The sequence below is a fragment of the Chiloscyllium plagiosum genome, unplaced genomic scaffold (genome assembly GCF_037043375.1).
Source record: "Chiloscyllium plagiosum isolate Xiang-an unplaced genomic scaffold, Cpla_swu_hap1 HiC_scaffold_19, whole genome shotgun sequence".
NCBI classification, from domain to species: Eukaryota; Metazoa; Chordata; class Chondrichthyes; order Orectolobiformes; family Hemiscylliidae; genus Chiloscyllium; species Chiloscyllium plagiosum.
This window is the reverse complement of record NW_028270157.1, coordinates 58,745,667-58,763,366: the sequence shown is the minus strand read 5'-3', so window position 1 is coordinate 58,763,366 and position 17,700 is coordinate 58,745,667. Positions and strand designations below refer to the sequence as shown.

Genomic DNA, 17,700 nt, shown 5'->3' with positions numbered 1-17,700 from the left:
ATCAGAGTATTGAAATTAACAGCGTTAGGAGCTCTGCTTCAGCATGTTATTTAACTGTAGGAGGTTGGCTGTGCGCAAGTAATCCCCTCAGGAATGGGGGTTTTGCCAATTTAGATATTTGATGTAAGTAATTGCAACTTTAGCTATTTATTGACAGTACTGAAGAATCTGTACCTAGATACCTTGTACTAAAAGATAACGCTGTAAGTGGTAACTTGAAAACTTTTCACTGTACTCATTTGAGTACATGTGACAATAAAGCTAATTTGATTCAATACTTTGGCTGTGGATGTACTGGGTCTTTGTGGTTTTTTTGGAACTTCACCACATAAACAAAGTGAGAATTTAGTGGCAATTGAAAAAGTCAAAGTAATGTTGGGAGCGGGGGCTGGGGGAATCCTTAAGTACTGCAAACTTATGCCTGGTTCCTTGCCAAAGTGAAAACCCTTTGCTCACAACACTTGTTCTGAGTATAGTTTTGCTGGCTGAGAGGTCATTTTCATGACTGGAGGTCTGTGCTTCTGATCTCCACTTCCCATTTGTTATAGTGTGGAGGTATCAGTATGGGACTGTGAGGGAGGGGAACAAAATCAGAAGTCACATGACACTAGTTATAGTCCAATAGGTTTATTTGAAATCACAAGCTTTTGGAGCGCTGCTCCTTCGTCAGGTGAAGTCAGGACTATAACCTGGTGTCGTGTGACTTCTGACATTTGTTATGGATGGGTGTGTCAATGTCCCTTGGGCTGCTTTGTCTTGGAACTAATCTGATGAGGGCCAAGGTACAAAGAGGCAGCAAGACCTCAGCAGCAACACGGGGAACAGGAGTGGATTTGTGCTTAGACCTGCTGCTTCTCAGGAGGGGGAATGAACTCAGAGCGGTGTGACTCAAAGGAGGGGATGCCTTAACGGAAGGTCTTTTAGGGAAAGGATCAGTTTCTCAGCCATATCTGATCAAGAGGCTCAGGGTATCTCATCAGGTCATGGTTGACGTTTGTACTCTGCTTTTCTTTTCGTTTTTACATAGGACATGGGCATCACTGGCAAGGCCATTAGTTACATAAGGGCATACACACAAATTAGAAGCGGGACACTCAGCCACTTGAGCTTACTCTGTTATTCAGTAAGATCATGACTGATCTGTGTGTGTTCCAAACACCACATTGCCATCGGTCCCTGATAGCCTTCAATTCTCTTACCAAATAAGAATCTATCTACAGAAATTGTTCCCTGGCCAACACCTCTGTCTCGGGCTTGCTGCAGCACTCCAGTGAAGCTCAGTGCAAGGTGGAAGAACAGCATCTTCTTTTGCACTTTGGGACCTTGCAGCCTTTTTGACTTAATGTTAAGGTCAACAATTTTAGGGTTTGAGCACCTTTCCCCACTCCCACACATCAGGCCTTGACATGACATGGACTGCTACCACACACTATCCATTGTCAGCCTCTGATTGTCCTCATTAATGGCTTTTCATTTCCCCAAACTGACCTTTTACCACGCCTTTGTCTAAACTGTGTTTCTCTCTCTTTGTACTCCACCTCCACCTATCATTTACTTGCCCCCCCAACCCCAATCCATCTATTGTTTATAAAAAAACCAACCTTTTCCTAGCTACCATCAGTTCTGAAAATGGGTCACTGGACTTTAGTTAACTCTGATTTCTATCCACAGATTCTGCCAGTCCTGCTGAGAATTTCCAGTAATTTCTGTTTTTGTTCAGGTTTTCAGCTTCTGCAGTCCTTTTTGCTTTTTTGTCAAGAATCTATCTCCCTTCACTTTAAAAACCTTCGTTGAGCCTGCTTCCCCCATCTTCTGACTTAGAGAATTCCGAAACCACAGAATCCTCAGAGAGGGAAAATATCCCCTCATCTCTGCCCGAAAATGGCAATCCCTAATTCTGAAACAACGTCCCCTCGTTCTGAACTCACTCACAAGAGTAAATGTGAAATGTTGCCCATCCCTAATTGCTCTTCAACTAAATGGCTTCCCACGCCATTTCAGAAAGCAGATGGGCTTGAAGTCACAGGAGACCAGGCCAGCTAATGGCAGCAGATTTGCTTCCCTGAGGTATATTCGTAAACCAGATGGTTTTCACAACAATTAATGATACTTAAATGATCACCATTACTAGAACTGTCTTTATTTTCTAGATTTCTTAATTTAATTCAAATTTAATCAGTTGCTGTGGCAGGAGTTGAATGCACAGAGCATTTACTGAACGAGTAGTCGAAAAGTGTGGTGCTGGAAAAAGCACAGCAGGTCAGGAATGATGAAGGGCTTATGCCCGAAATGTTGATTCTCTGGCTCTTCAGTTGCTGCCTGACCTGCTGTGCTTTTCCAGCACCACACTTTTCATCTCTGATCTCCAGCATCTGCAGTCCTCACTTTCCTCTATCCTCTGACTTACTAGGCCAGTAATGTTGGTGCTCTGCCCTCATAGCCTGTTGGATGCCGTGTTGTTCTTGTGATCACTGCCCACGATGTCTTTGCTTCCTTCCAGGCATCTTCAGGAGAGAATTTCAGGATTTCCAAGTCAGTTGCCCACATTAATAACTAATGCCACGATTGCCAGGCAGGCAATTAGTATATTTTGTCATCAATTATGCTAATTGTAGTGAGCAGATGCTCAAATTTGCAGCTTTACCTGGTTTCCCATAGGTACAGGCTGTCATCAACTGCAGACATGTGACAACAATCCAGGAATATTTGAGAAATGTAAAGACCGATTCTATCAAGGTGAAACAGGTCAGTAAACCACAAAAAGATTGCTATATTGGTGTGTGTGTGCAATATTCCCAAGGAGCCACATTCATCCTACATCAGTACACCCTCCCTGAACCTGTCAGTCCTCAGAACAGACTGACTGAAAGGAAAAGGGTCACCCAATTAAAGTGTGGCCAATAACATCCAAGAGGACCCCAAGCAATGAGAGACAAGAGTGCTAAAATCAAAGCCATATGAAGGAGAGAAATGTAATTGAACAAACAATCGGATGCTGGAGGTATGTTTCGGGTCCTCAACACATCTGAAGGTGAGTCTCAATATGCCAGGATCTTGAGAATGATTTGTAATGTTTTGTGCTGAGGTTTGGAGCTGAGCAGGAATAAGGCACCGAGGACAATGCTTCTGGAGAATGAGTGGGTATAGGAGGAGGAGAAGGAGGACAAGGAAGTAGAGAATAACATGATGAGATTGTGACATCAACAGTCATTGCTACCTATGCAGCATGGATTGCTATCATAATTGTACAATTTGTTTCATTTGTACTAGTACACTGTCTGGCTGAACCCACTTGTCCCTTACTCCAACATGAAGCAGTCCTGCAATGAACAGAGCATCCTTTTGACAGCAATCCATTGCTCAGTTTCAGATTTTCTCATTTGTCACAAATGAGAAAATGCCACAGACAAATGTGTGTAAGATGGGAGAACATTGCAATCAAGTAAGTTCCTTGTGACTCAAACATTAAACAGATATTTAACAAGCTAACATTATGAAATACACCTTTATCCTGTTGCAAACTTTTACTCTTCTTTTTATCCTACTCCCAGGCCTTCCGTTGAACAAGCTGTTCAGATCACCTCTCTCAGCTGACACTCTCTAGGTTTAGGGGCTTGTGAGGGCTCTACTAAAGATTACTCTGCACCTGTACAAAGTCAAACTTGACCATTTAGGCAGGAGATTGTGTTTAGAACATTGACAGGGGAGATGGCTAATGGGTGAGAAATAGATTTCAGAGTATCAGAAATTGTAATTATGTTGTCATTCATTATACTCATTTGACTGCTGTGTTTCATGCTCCCTGTACTCTTTCCATGCATTTGGACATCATTGCAAGGGACTGCTACATAATGGCACTAACGCATGAGATAGACTCCTACAATCTTTTTCTCTAAGTATGGAGGGTCATGCTGAACAGCCTGCCAGTACATCTCACATTGCTGCCGTTCTAGCAGCATCTACTTTGTTGATGGCCCCTGAGGTCAGCACCAACCAGTAAAGCCTGGAACATCGTATGTCCTCTTACATAAACTTCTCATGGCTGTCTTGGTCTCTGCCACCTGCTCCTGCTCATTTATGGTGTGTAAAGCACTCAGTGAAAATCCAGCTATGTGTCTTACCAGGTCCCATGGAAAGGTATATGTCCGAACTGGAGCATGAAGATGGGTAAGTACAGAAATTTCATAGCCTTCATTTCTTTTTCGGTGCTGGCCTCTCAACAAGACACTGTTGTAATGAAGTTTATGGAGTAACATTGCCAGCATTAGAATTTGAGTTCAGGGTCTGATCTAATAGTGGCACAGAGCACAACAGGAACGCAACACCCAGTGTGAACCTGTAACTTTCATCACTTTTATGCCCCATTACTTATGGGCTACTTCAGGCTCTCACTCCCAATTTACAACCCAAAGTTTAGTTTTGGTGCAGAGTTGTACCTTATTGTGAAGGTTGTGAATGCACCATTAATCACCCCTATTCAAACCTGCTAAATCCAATCCTCAGTAGACAAGCAGGAGGCTGGAAGAACACAGCAAGCCAGGCAGCATCAGGAGGTGGAGAATTCAATGTTTCAGGTCTCACCCTTCTTCAGGGCGGGGGTTGGGTGTGGGGGGAGCTGCAAATAAAGGGGGTAGCAGGACCAAGGTGGTGAAGTGGGGAGGGATGAAGACAGGCAGAGGGTATGATCTAGTTGGTCAATGGGAGAAGTGAATCCGGTAGTGGCTGGGAGGAGTGGAAGGGAGGGGGAGGGAATGGGAAGGGAGTCGGGGGATAGAAAGGAATTTCCCAGTCACAGCCTATTTGAATTCTCCTTCCCACTCCCTTTCTGACATGACCATCCTTGGCCTCCTCTATTGCCACAATGAACCAAACCGCAAACTGGAGGAACAACACCTCATCTTCCGCCTGGGCAGCCTATAGCCCAGAGGACTCAACATTGAGTTCTCCAAATTCAAATAACCTCCCTTCCCATCCCCCAACTCCCTTCCCAGACCTTTACCCTCCCTTCCACTCCTCCCAGCCACCAACTGGGGGCGGCACGGTGGCACAGTGGTTAGCACTGCTGCCTCATAGCACCAGGGACCCGAGTTCAATTCCCACCTCGGGCAACTATCTGTGTGGAGTTTGCACATTCTCCCCGTGTCTGCGTGGGTTTCCTCCGGGTGCTCCGGTTTCCTCCCACAGTCCAAAAATGTGCAGGTTAGGTGGATTGGCCATGCTAAATTGTCCGTAGTGTTAGTTGAAGGGGTAAATGTAGGGGAATGGATCTGGGTGGGTTGCTCTTCGGAGGGTCAGTTTGGGCCAAAGGGCCTGTTTCCACACTGTAAGTAGTCTAATCTAATTGCTCCCATTGACCAACCAGGTCATACCCTCCATCTGCCTTCACCTATCCTCGCTTCACCACCCTGCCCCCACCACCCCCTTTATCTTCAGCTCCCCCTACACCCATCCCCAGTCCTGAAGAAGGATTACACTCGAAACGTAAAATTCTCCACCTTCTGATGCTGCCTGGCTTGCTATGTTCTTCCAGCCTCCAATCTGTCTCTGTTGGATTCCAGCATCTGCAGTTTTTTTTGTCTCAAATCCAGTCCTCAGTCATACTGCAATAAAAACAAAATGTTAGAGAAACTCAGAGGTCTGGCAGCATCTGTGGAGAGAGAAACAAATTTGACATTTCAAGTCTGGTACAACTCATTGTCAGATCTTCAAACTTCTCGGTCAACATAACCAAACAGTTTAAAGTATTGTCTTAGCCTTTTGTTATTAGGTTATTTCTGCCTTCAGTTTCTGTCAGCACATTTTCATAGTCACTTCCAGTGAGGCATTGTTTATTTATGAACCAACTATCATGTGAATTACAAACGTGCTAAAATCAAAGGAAAGGTTACAAAACAAAGCTGGCAATGTCCAATATGAAATTTGTCATTGCTTCTGAGATTGAAAGCTGCAAAATAAAATCCCAACTCATTTAAACAAGCAAATGCAATAAGTATTAATAAATAATTGAGCTCACATTAGCTTGCTTTCTGACATGTGTAAACCTACAACAATGTTTAATTACTTTTTCATTTTCGAATATGGATTCTACAAAATTACTTATTTCAGGTTAGACTGCAGCAGGTTGGCAGGAGAAAGCCTTGGAGAGTCACAAGTCAATGCAAGGAGGTTGTTGGAGCTTTACCAGGTAAAGACATGAAGAGAATTAGAGAGGATTGTGAGATTCTGAACTAGTATCACTCTATTTGTAAAGTCTGGGACTTCAGGGCCATTATGGCCCTGTCATCAGTGACAGTTCTTCCTATCCAGGTTCTGCCTGGTCAACCATCAACTGCCTTGGAATACCATGGACCTGTCCCGATCATTGGAATACACAGTTTTCAACACCTTCAAGGACACAGTCTTTGATTAGATTAGATTCCGTACAGTGTGGAAACAGGCCCTTCTGCCCAACAAGTCCACACCGATCCTCCAAAGAGTAACCTGCCCAGACCCATTTCCCTCTGACTAATGCACCTAACACTGTGGGTAATTTAGCATGGCCAATTCACCTGACCTACAGGTCTTTGGATTGTAGGAGGAAACCTGAGCACCCGGAGGAAACCCATGCAGACACCGGGAGAATGTGCAAACTCCACACAGACAGTCGCCCGAGGCTGGAATTGAACCTGGGTCCCTGGTGCTGTGAGGCAGCAATGTTAGCCACTGAGCCACTGTGCCGCCCCGATCGTCTTGAGAATATCTGCCAAACTCTGGTCTAGTCATACATCAGCAGAACCGAGGCAATTCCCAGCATTATCAGATTATCCATTCTGCCAAACCACTCACTTCTTCCTGTGTCACCCTGCACAGCAAAAAGGGTATTGGCTTCATTCCTTCATCATTACTGTCCTTTAAACCCCTTTCTTCCTCTATTCACCCCTCCAATCGACAGTAAAAGGAACTCAATGAGCTTTTTAGTCACTAAATTTTAGATTTACTTCCTTCTGCTGCTTCCCCCCCTGTGAAGGCTGTATCCGTTTCCTTTCCTGTATTTTTGATTGTGAACTGAAGTGGTTAAAGACTTTGAAAAATATCAAGGAATCACTGTACCTTTGAAAAATAAGCTGCCATCAATTATAGTAAGTTACACTTTTTGGTTGTTTAACCAGTGTGGAAATTTAGTTGCAGACGAACTGGTATCAGGGAGTGTATACAAAATGAGGTGCAACCAGTAAAATGTAGCTGACTGGTCTGTAGATTGGTGATCAATTGGCAATGGCAAAAGGCCTTCTGCCTCCCAGCAACTACGTGATTGGCTCTGAGGTAACTGGGCAGTTTGTGGATGTGAATGGGACAGTCAGAACCATCAGACCTCCCAAAATGAACTTGCTTACTTACCTCTGTCATAAAAAAACTCCAAAGCCTGAAAAAAGTTTTCCAACTTGTTGTTTCAAGCTTTAGCTTTTCACACTAAGTCAGAGACTTAATGATTTATGGACCAGTTGCTTCTGCTTCCTGCAAGTAAGTGAAAAATCTTGAAGAGTGAGAAAGAGTGAGAGATGGAGGATTAGCAATTCTTGACAAGTCAAAGGAATCATTTCAGTGAACTCTGGGGACAGGGACCATTGAACTGCCTTCTCTCACCTTATCATCTTCCATGCTACTCCACTCCTGCTATCACGATTCATTTCCCACTGAACTGCTGACCACATAACTTTCATTTGGATCTCAAGTTTCTGATATTGTAGGTCGCTGCCTACCCCCAGGTACTTTTCAAAACTACCATCATTACAACTTCCTTAAAAACTCATCCTCAACTCTACCATTCTTGCAAATGCTTAATCAATTTCCTTTCTTTTAATGTGTTGTCACCTTCTCAAACCCATTTCTGTAATTTTTACTCCATATTTGAATCGCTCCAATCATGTATCTGCTTCCTCCAAAATACCAGACATTCCCTATCAAAGTTAGAAATTATAACTTATGTGTCTGTGTGCACTACCCCTCTTCAACCTCCTTGACCCTTCTGCAGCTTTCAATACAGATGAGCATATCATTCTCATCCAATGCCTCTTCACCATTCTCTAACTCAATAGGATAGTTCTTGTCTGGCTCCATGTTTAACTATCCATTGTAATCAAAGCATCATGAGCCCTAATGGGTATTCTTCCACTCCTCATATTATTCCCTCTGGAATTACCCAAGATCATATCTTTTCCATATTTCTATGTCCTTGGAGTGGATGAAAATTCTCAGCTCTTAGAAAACTGATCACATGTCAAAGTGTTAACATTGCTCATCCCTTTACCAGCATAGTCTTGGATACTAAATCCTGGCTAATGGAGAATGTTCTATGACTTCCATGTAAAGATATCAATGCACGACTGTGATCAACATGCCTTGAACATTCCAATCATTGCTTTCAGCATCTTGATCATGAAGGGTGATGGTCAAGGCACCAGTCATTATATTATTGTCTCAGATAGTGAGTAGAATGCACAATGTTCCTCAATAACATGGATTCTATTGTAGAAGAAAACAGCAAACTCAGCTGTGTTCATACTATGGAATCGGACAGCAATTTCTGACATTAAATGTGGAAATCAGAACATTGCTGTCTGAGTTGCCTTGTTACTTCAACATCTTTTAATAACAATAGCACAGATCCTCTTGGACAACACCGTGAATGTTGAAAATGTTTCTCTTATTGTGAATCAGGGAAGAACTGACTCATGTTCATGCACAGTCTTTACTTGAGAAGTTTGAATTTCCAATAGGTAGAACAATGTTGCCCACACCCTTCCAAGAATTTCGCTGAACTTAGTACAAAGACTTGGACTGGATACAATATTCTTACCCAAATATTTACTCATCCTTTACCAGCTGTTAACCTTAGGCACAGGAAAGCGACTAGCTGAATAGGAAAAATCCAAAAATCTATTTTTACACCCCTGATAAATATCAGCAGCCTCAACTCCTTCCTAATAATGTGCACACACTCTCACACTGTCACAAACTCATAAGAAAAATTAAATAGTTTAACCATAAAAATAGTTTCAAAATGACCTTAGAAATGGCAAAATAAAACTGACCAGAACACTGTAAGCATGGTCATCTTATGAGGAGTAACCTGAGCTGGTGACATCTGAAGGGAGTGTAGCTTTATCAGTTCCCCTCCTTACAAGTTCCCCTGCTGGATCCCATCAGCAATGATTTACTCCTCAGTGCGACTTAGGAAGGCCCTGCTTGAAGGACAATGCCAATAAGGAAGCAGCAGATTATGCAATGATCACTGTGACATCACCATTAAATAGGAGGTCTTGGCCAACATCTCTCAAGAGAATCAGCACTGCAACGTATGAATTGACATCAATTTGGTATTTATAGGAACGTAGTAACCATGCCAGCAAAAGTTACTGCTTCTCTGCTCTAATCTTAGTGAATTTTAGTAGTGAGTTAAATCTTAATTACTTCCTAACAGCCTCTCTGGCACTGCAAATTGGAGTTTAATTCCTTCATGTCTACATTACTTCTGGAAAACTTTAAATAATTACAAATTTATATAATTTTTAAAAATGTCTCTTTCTCCTAATCCATCTTCCTTTCTCACCGTCTTTCACCCTCTTGGGTATATGGTAAATTCTGACAGGACAATACTTTGCCCATCCAGAATTGTCCACATTATATCAGACTGGAGTCTCATTTTGACAATGCCAAGTATTAAAGCTGGTTTCTGTGTCTGAAGGGTAGGAGTAATATTTAATTAAATGTTCTGACTTACACTTCCTGTTTGGTTCTGATGCTTCCTGGATCAGTAAGGATATTTTGATTCATAAAGGTGATGGACCATAGTTTGCTCTGTTCACGCAGCTTCATATAGCCCCTGTAGAGGGAGACATACTGTTTTGGATTCTCAATAAGTTCCAGTTCAAAAACCCATACTCTACAAACAAGCTTAAGTATAATGGGCAGCCAGACTAGTTTGTTTGCTGCTGACTGAAAAATCTAGGCTTTGTGGATCTGTGTTTGTGCGTCTTACTTTTGTCTTGATTTATCTCTGGTGGATCTCCCATTGTATAGCTGATGATCAGTCAGAATTGTCACTTAGTGAAATGTACAGTGTTGCTAGGGTGGAACTTTGGTTATGTTAGTATACAAAAAGGAGTTTAATCCTTATCGGTGCACACCATATGTGTTACTTTAGATTTTAATTGTTGTTTGATCAGGGGCCTTAACAGATTTAGAATGTTTGTCATCTTTAATTTGGGTACTTATATGGTACATACATCCTCAATATGCCAGCAAAGTTAAGACTTGTCTATTCAATACACCATTTTGTATATAATAGCATTTTAAATGCCAGTTTAAACTTCTTAAAGATAAATTGTGCTTCACCATCTGAATAGAATTCAATACATATCTTTTTTTAATGGACCTTTGCCAACATCAGTGTTGTGAACGGCCTTATTTTAGTAATGTAGCTTAAAAACTGGCAGGATTATAGGCTACAACATTCTAAATTTGAAAGAGGCATGTAGCGTATTGCTGAATTTGGTCTTGGGAATATGGGAAATTCTGGCAAGATGGAACCATCCACATTGTGTGTGGCTGGAGTGTCATCTTTGCCACACCAAGTATTATAGCTGGTCTCTGTGCCTGAAGGGTAAGAGTGAACATGGTCGCAGCAAGCTTGCAATATCTTTAGTACTAGTGTTCTGATGTCCAATCACCAGCAGCCTCTCAGAAGGCTGTGTTATGATTATTATTTTAACATCAGAACGTCACTTTCTCGAGATTTCTATTAGACACCCAAAACTAGTTTTATGTATAAATAGAGAATTGAGCTGTAGTGTGAGAAGTACATGTATGTTCTGATTTTCTAATTCTTGCCCTGCTTTGTCTCATTTGTAAATTTGTTGCCTGTGGAATGGCTCATTATGTCTGGCTTATTGATCAATGTATGCAAACTTGTACACATGCTCGTGGCTAAGTGCCAGAATTTATAACTAACTAGATTGATGTGTTTCAAATGCAATACCTTGCTGTGCACATAGACAATTTCTTGTCTGTGCAAAGTTAATTATCAACTAGGTTAACAAATAGTCACTTCAATTACTTGCACCAAGGCTAATTGGTGAGGTTAGGGCTGGATATCTTCCAGGGCTCCCTTTCTTCATTGTTTACCAATGACAGCTAGCAGCAAATGTTGACATCAGGAATGGTCAGAATCAGTCTTGGTTGTGGTATCACCTCCCTTTGCAAACAGTCGGATTCAATTTTATTTCAGCGTGCAGTGGTACCCTGAACATCTCATCCAGAGAGTAGAACTCATCCACAACTCTTTTATTGATGTACTGGTGTATCTAGTTTAGGTGCTTGCAGCCTGGAGTTGGTTTTGAATTCACAATTTCCTGTGACAAACTCCTTCATGTTGGATTTAGTGAGTATTGGGGCAACTTCAATCTTACATTGTGTAAAATTGCAGGGGCCTTGTAATCTTCCAGTCCTTGTTGAGTACAAGTTTGGTGCCAGAGAATTAGAGAATTGTAAATATTACACATTTTATACAAAAACGGATATGGCCACAACTATGGGCAAGTCAGTTTAACCTTGGTGTTGAGAAAATATTAGAAACTATAATTTAGGATAAAACTAATTGTCACTAGGACAAATGTAGATTAATTGAAGGCAACCAACATAAATTTGTTATGGGCAAATTGTGTTTAACTAACGTGTTTGTTTTTCTGATGAGAGAACAGAAAGGATTGATTAGGATAATGCATTGATGTAATGTATGTTGACTTTTAAAAGACATTTGATAGATTGCTGAATAATAGGTTTGTCAGCTTATGGAATAATAGAGAGAGTAGCATGGATACAATATTGACTGTGACAAGATGTAGAAGTTAGCTATTTTTCAGAGTAAAGAAAGGTGTGCAATGAGATTCTCCAAGGGTCAGTGTTAAAACTCTTGCTTTATTTGATGCAAAATGGAGGGTAATAATAAATTTCAAGTGAATATGAACAGGCTGTTAGAATGCATGGACAAATGGCAGATGAAATTTAGTTCTAAGAAGTGTGAAATTATTAAGTTTGCCAGCAGGAACCCGGAAAGACTACACAAAATAAAGGCTATAATCTAATAGCAGCAAAGAAACTGAGGGACTTGAATGTATTTGTGAACAAATCATTGGAAGGAGCATGACAGGTTGTGAAAGTAGTTAACAAAGCATATGGACTCTGAAATTTACTAACATAGAGTGAAAAAGTATCAAAGTTATGACACACATTTAGACTCAGCTGGAGTAATGTGCCCACACTTTAGGAAGGATGTAAAGGTATTAGAGGGAGTGCAGGAAATATATCATGAGAATAATTCCAGCAATGATGGACTTCAGTTCCATGGTTTGATTGGCAAAACTAGGACTGCACTCTTAATCTTTTCTTAGCTGAATGAAGACTAGTTTGACGTGTTCAAAATAATGAGGGCTTTAGACAGAGTTGCACCTCCAAACTGGAAACAGTTTTTTTGTAAGAATCCAGAACCAGAGGACAGCGATTTAGGTAATTTATCAAAGTATTGACAATGTCCCGAAGAGGATACGTTTACTCAGTAGGTGATTAGGATTTGCCTGGGAGCGTCAGAAGGCAGATTCAATTGAGGCTTTCAGAAAAGAATTGAATGATTTATCTGGACAGGAAATATTTTCTGGTCAACAGGAAAAGATGGAGTTGTGAGACTAGATGAGCATGTCTTGTAGAGGGCTAATACACCCAGGTTCAATGGGTGGTTTTAGAACTATTGTATGATTCTTTAAGACTACAACCCCAGAGTAAATTTAACTTAAAAATAAACTCATCCAGATGTTAAGCTCCATAGTACAGAAGACAGTGTTTTTTTAACCAAGATTGCTTGTTCACTAACCTTACTAAGTAAGGCATGAGGTGGAAATTATGCCGTAAACATTTAAAATGTTGGTTAGATTCCATCTAGAATACTGTGATCAGCTCTGGACAATTTACATATACAACATTGTGATTGCTCAAGTATATACCAGTAAGAGGTGATCTAATTGAAGTGTCCAGGCTGACTAAACAATTTGATAACTTAGCTTTCGAAACTAGTTCCTCTCTTGGGAATGTCCCAGAGGCCATAATAATAATAAAACTGGTTTGTTGTTATCAGACAGCAAAATCTGTGGAAAACTGAAGGTTCCTCTACCAAAAAGTAATTACCACTAGGTTAATTGAAAGTTTCAAGTTTGAAATTGCTGGATTTTTAGCAAACAGAATTCGGAAGTAAAGTGAACAATGTGGAAAAATTGAATTAGAATTCAGATGAGCCATTATTTATTGATAATTTCATATTTAAGATGCAAGTTGGAAAAGTCTAGGGAAAGATGGACCAGTTAGGTTCACATTAACAATAGGAAAGATAATGGAACTTTTGCTCAAACATTGAATAGACAAACAGCATAGGAGCTGAGTAGATGGAGAATAGTAGCACAAATTCCAAAATGGAAGTTTGTACTCCAACTCCAATGAATCCTTTGAAGAAGGAACAGAAATCATGGACGAATGTAATAAATGCAACCAACCTGGGTTTACAAAAAGCCTTCAGTAAGGCACTATGTAGTAGCCTCTGACAGAGGTAAGAAATGGAGAGGTATAGTTATTGCTGAGAAAGTTTGGGGCAAAAATGAAAACTTGTCGAATAGTTGGGGTGTAAATGACAAAGGAATCTCAATAGAGCTAACTGTGCCATGAAACAACTTGCTGTAAAACAAAAACCCCTTAGAAATAAAAGTTTTGAATGGGCTAAGGGAACAACGGAATCTGGATATCGACAAAATATCAAAAATGACAGTTCAAGTTAACAACTTCATTAGAAATGCAAAGCACTGTGGGTCCTTTCTGAAGACCAGGTACTTGAAAAGCAGTGAAGTTGTGTTAAACCTGTACAGAGGTTTGTTAGACAGCACTTGTGCACATGTCTGGTCTCCTTCTGACAAAGAAAAAAACTGGAGAAGATGTAAAAGAGATTAATAAATAATGTGAAGGGTTGCAGGAAGGACTGAACAGGCAGTGACTATTTCCTCCAGCAACCAGTGGTGGACTGGAAAAGGTTTGAAAATGAAGAAAGGATTTTTTAGAATAGCTAGAAAGGATAGTGTGCACTGGCAGAGGAAACCAAAACTAGGGGATTTGAATATAAGCACAATGTAAATAAGCCTCTTTAAAAAAAATCAGGAGGAAGATATTTAGAGACTGTTTAGAATGTAGTTCAGGATAATAAAATAGATACATCTAAGAGGCCACCCCATCGTTATGGAGGGGAGCGATACAGGTTCTGCTGATGGGGTTAAATGCAGTCTAGAGAAAGAGGCTCCAGCGGGACATAAATGCTAGCAGCGATCTGTTGGGCCGAACGGCCTGTTTTTGTGCTGGATGCACGTTCCAATTGAATAGCAGGGTCATTCTCAGAAAGTGAACGGCCTTCTCCTGATCTGTGGTAAGATCACTTCGCCGTGGAGCAGTCAGGTGCGAGGGAGAGTGAAGCTGGGAAGGAAGAAGCAGGGAATCTCCCGTTCCAATAAACGCCACGCACTCCCGGCTGCTGCTGAGCGGAGCTCGCATCCTCCAGGTAGACTCCGTGTCGCTGCTCGGGGACACACGGCGGGTCTGGGAACCTGGGAAACCTGGCACCACAGCCAGGGGTGTCCAAACCGGAGCGCAAAGTGGGCAAGTGGGAAAAGGAGACGCAGTGGGCACCCACTGATGAGTATTGGCAGCTGCTGACAGGGGATTTGTTACTGGGGGTGGGTCAGAGCTAGGTGTTCCTCCTGAGTGGGGGCAGCAAGGGAGGGGAGGGCTGCTTATGTGCTGGCGAGTGCTTCGCCAGTGAACTTAAGGCTGGCTGGCTTCCTTGCCCAATCATTTATTTCTCTTATCTCCTCGTTGCACATCAACAGGGCGCCGGCAGGGAGAAGGCGGGTATCCAGAGATGTGGAGGGGCTGCTTCGTCTTTTGCAAAGAAATGTGAGCCGGACCAACCGACAGAAGCGCCCAAACATTACACACAGAGACAGAGAGAGAGAGACAGAGAGAGAGGCTGCTTTCTGCTGGGATTTCTGGAACGGGGAAGGGGGGGAAGAGAGCAAGGCTGCTCAACCCTCTGCAAGATGCTGCCTACTGAGCTGCTTCAGGTTGCTGTAGGAGGATACCGTCTCGTCCCTTGCCCCAGGCACCCGGGCAGTCTCTGCTCCCGCTAGCACTCCCTCCTCCCCCCACCCCCACCCTTCCCTTCCCTTGCCCAGGGCCGGAGCACCCCCCCCCCCAGTTCCGGGGAACCATGAGGCTGCCGCACCGCTACCTCCTCGCCGTCCTCTCCGCCGTTCACTGGTTCCTGGGCACGGCGCAAGAACATGCCCACTCCATCCGCCTGGAGGGCGACATTATCCTCGGGGGGCTCTTCCCGGTGCACTCCCGGGGCCAGTCCGGAGCCGCCTGCGGCGACATCAAGAAGGAGAAGGGCATCCACCGGATGGAGGCGATGCTGCACGCCGTGGACCAGCTGAACCGGGACCCCGAGCTGCTCACCAACATCACCCTGGGGGTCCGCATCCTGGATACCTGCTCCCGGGACACCTACGCCCTGGAGCAGTCCCTCACCTTCGTCCAAGCCCTGATCGAGAAAGACACCACCGACGTGAGGTGTGCCAGCGGCGAGGCGCCCATCATCACCAAACCAGACAAGATCGTGGGAGTTATCGGCGCTTCCGCAAGTTCCGTCTCTATCATGGTGGCCAATATACTGAGACTTTTCAAGGTAAGATCTCTCTCTCTCTCGCTCTCTCTGATTGTGTGTGCTGTTTAAGGGTGTGTTGTGAGCGTCTGAGTTAGCGGGTGTTAGACTATGTGATTGAACATGCGAGTTAGTTATGTGTTTCGGCGACTCTGTGTTTCTGAGCGTGCGAGTGACTGAGTGGTGTTTGAGTGAGTCTGTGCCCAGGTGACTAAGTGGTTGTGAGTGTGTGTTTGAGTTAGTATGTGTTTAAGTGACTAATGTGTGAGGGGACATTTGAGTGAGTCTGTAGGAGTGAGAGAGTGTTTTGAGGTTGTCCGTGTTTGCATAAATATGTTTGAACGAGTGTGTTCAAGTGATTGTGAGTTAGTATGTTTTTGCATAACTATGCTTGAATAAGTTTAGGCATGTGTGTGTTTGAGTGAGTATGTGAGAGTGTTTTGAGGTATTGTGTTTGCATAAGTATGCTTGCATGAGTGTCGGCATGTGTGTGTGTGTGTTTGAGTGAGAGTGATTGAGGTGCTATGTGCTTGCATAAACATGTTTGAATGAATGTGTTTGAGTGTGTGAATGAATGTGTGTGAATATGTGAACGTGTGCGTGCGTGTGAATGAGTGTGAGTGTTTGTGAGTGTATGTGAATGAGTGTGTTTGTGTGAGTGAGTGTGAATAAGTGTTTTTGTGAATATGTGAATAAGTGTTTTTGTGAATATGTGAATGAGTGTGTGTGTGTTTGAGACACTATGCGTTTGCATAAGTGTTTGAGTGTATACATATGTATGAAAGTGAGTGTGTTTGGGTGTGTGTTGGTATCAATGTGTCAGTCTGTAATGTTTAAGGGATGCTAGACTCTTGTCAGATGAAGCACTCTCAATATTTATGTGATGAATGCTAACTGTGAGGAGATCACAGCCACTTCATCGGCCATAAGGTGTTGCGTTTGCTGAAACTATTAGATCTGTTCAATAAGGATCTTATGACGGATAGGACTTCTTTATTTCTTGCACTTCAGCCCCCAATAGTTCCTTTAGCTGCGGTCGCTATTTGTATGCAACCTTGCAGTTTCTATCTTCAAGCTGGGGGTACGGGTGAGAATGGTTCGGGGGGAGAGGTGGGCAACTTCTACCAGACTCGAGGACGCTGTTTTGTTGGTTTGTGGTGGCATTTTTCCCCCAAAAAATCCACTCAGACCCAAGTTCTGGGAGAGTTGGTGTAAGGGCGAGGGAAGTAAGGAAAAACTCGTACTGAATTAAAAGGGTGAACGAGTTGAGAGGAATAGGAAACTGTTGGGAGGCGGAACAATTTATCTGATAGACAGACAGATGACAGGAGGTGGCTATTGAACCTGGGGCTGTACACTGCTGTACATTCTCAAGGTAAAGCTGTTAGCCAACTGCATTGCTGTAGCACACTTCACGGCGAGTAGGAGTTCGTCTGTATTAAAGTCACGCTTTCTGCACCACAGAAATGTTCGGGTCGCTATATTCCATGGAATAGAAGCAATGATTGCTCATATCGACTTTGTGTCAGGCAAGGAAGGGCAGGCTGGCAGCGTCACTAGCCACTCTGGAGTATTCCACTGTTGGTCTGGATGTCCCAGTTGTGACCAACTTGTAGATCTGCTCCTTTTCGTGTGTTTGTGTCCAGCAGGAGGGGTCGCCTGGTGGAATAACATGCCTCCACCCCCTCCCTCCACCCCGTTCACTGCCAGACCCACCTCCCCAAACCCCCCTCCTCCACAAACCCCCATCCCCTTCCCTGCCACCAGCTACAAATGCCGAGCCACAATCCTCAAGGCCAGAGCTGTGTTCACGCTGCGGGCTACAGTGCATTTCCTAAGTGTGAGGTCGGGGCTGGGCTGTCCTGGACTCAAAGCCAGTGCCAGGGGCTTGCGGTCCGCCTTCCTGAGGTACACCT

The 17,700-nt window shown here is 43.1% G+C and overlaps 1 protein-coding gene across 4 annotated transcripts in view; it reads left to right on the top strand.

The window, feature by feature from the left end:
• LOC122559526 (metabotropic glutamate receptor 8) overlaps positions 1 to 17,700 on the top strand; it is a 447,166-nt gene that overhangs the window by 13,111 nt on the left and 416,355 nt on the right. Inside the window, exons 1-2 of one of the 4 annotated variants that reach the window (XM_043709130.2) lie at positions 13,815 to 14,104; positions 14,952 to 15,808. In XM_043709130.2, coding sequence (XP_043565065.1) covers positions 15,332 to 15,808 — 477 coding nt within the window. In that variant the 5' untranslated portion in view covers positions 13,815 to 14,104; positions 14,952 to 15,331. The other 3 variants (XM_043709131.2, XM_043709128.2, XM_043709129.2) reach the window with 3 other exon arrangements.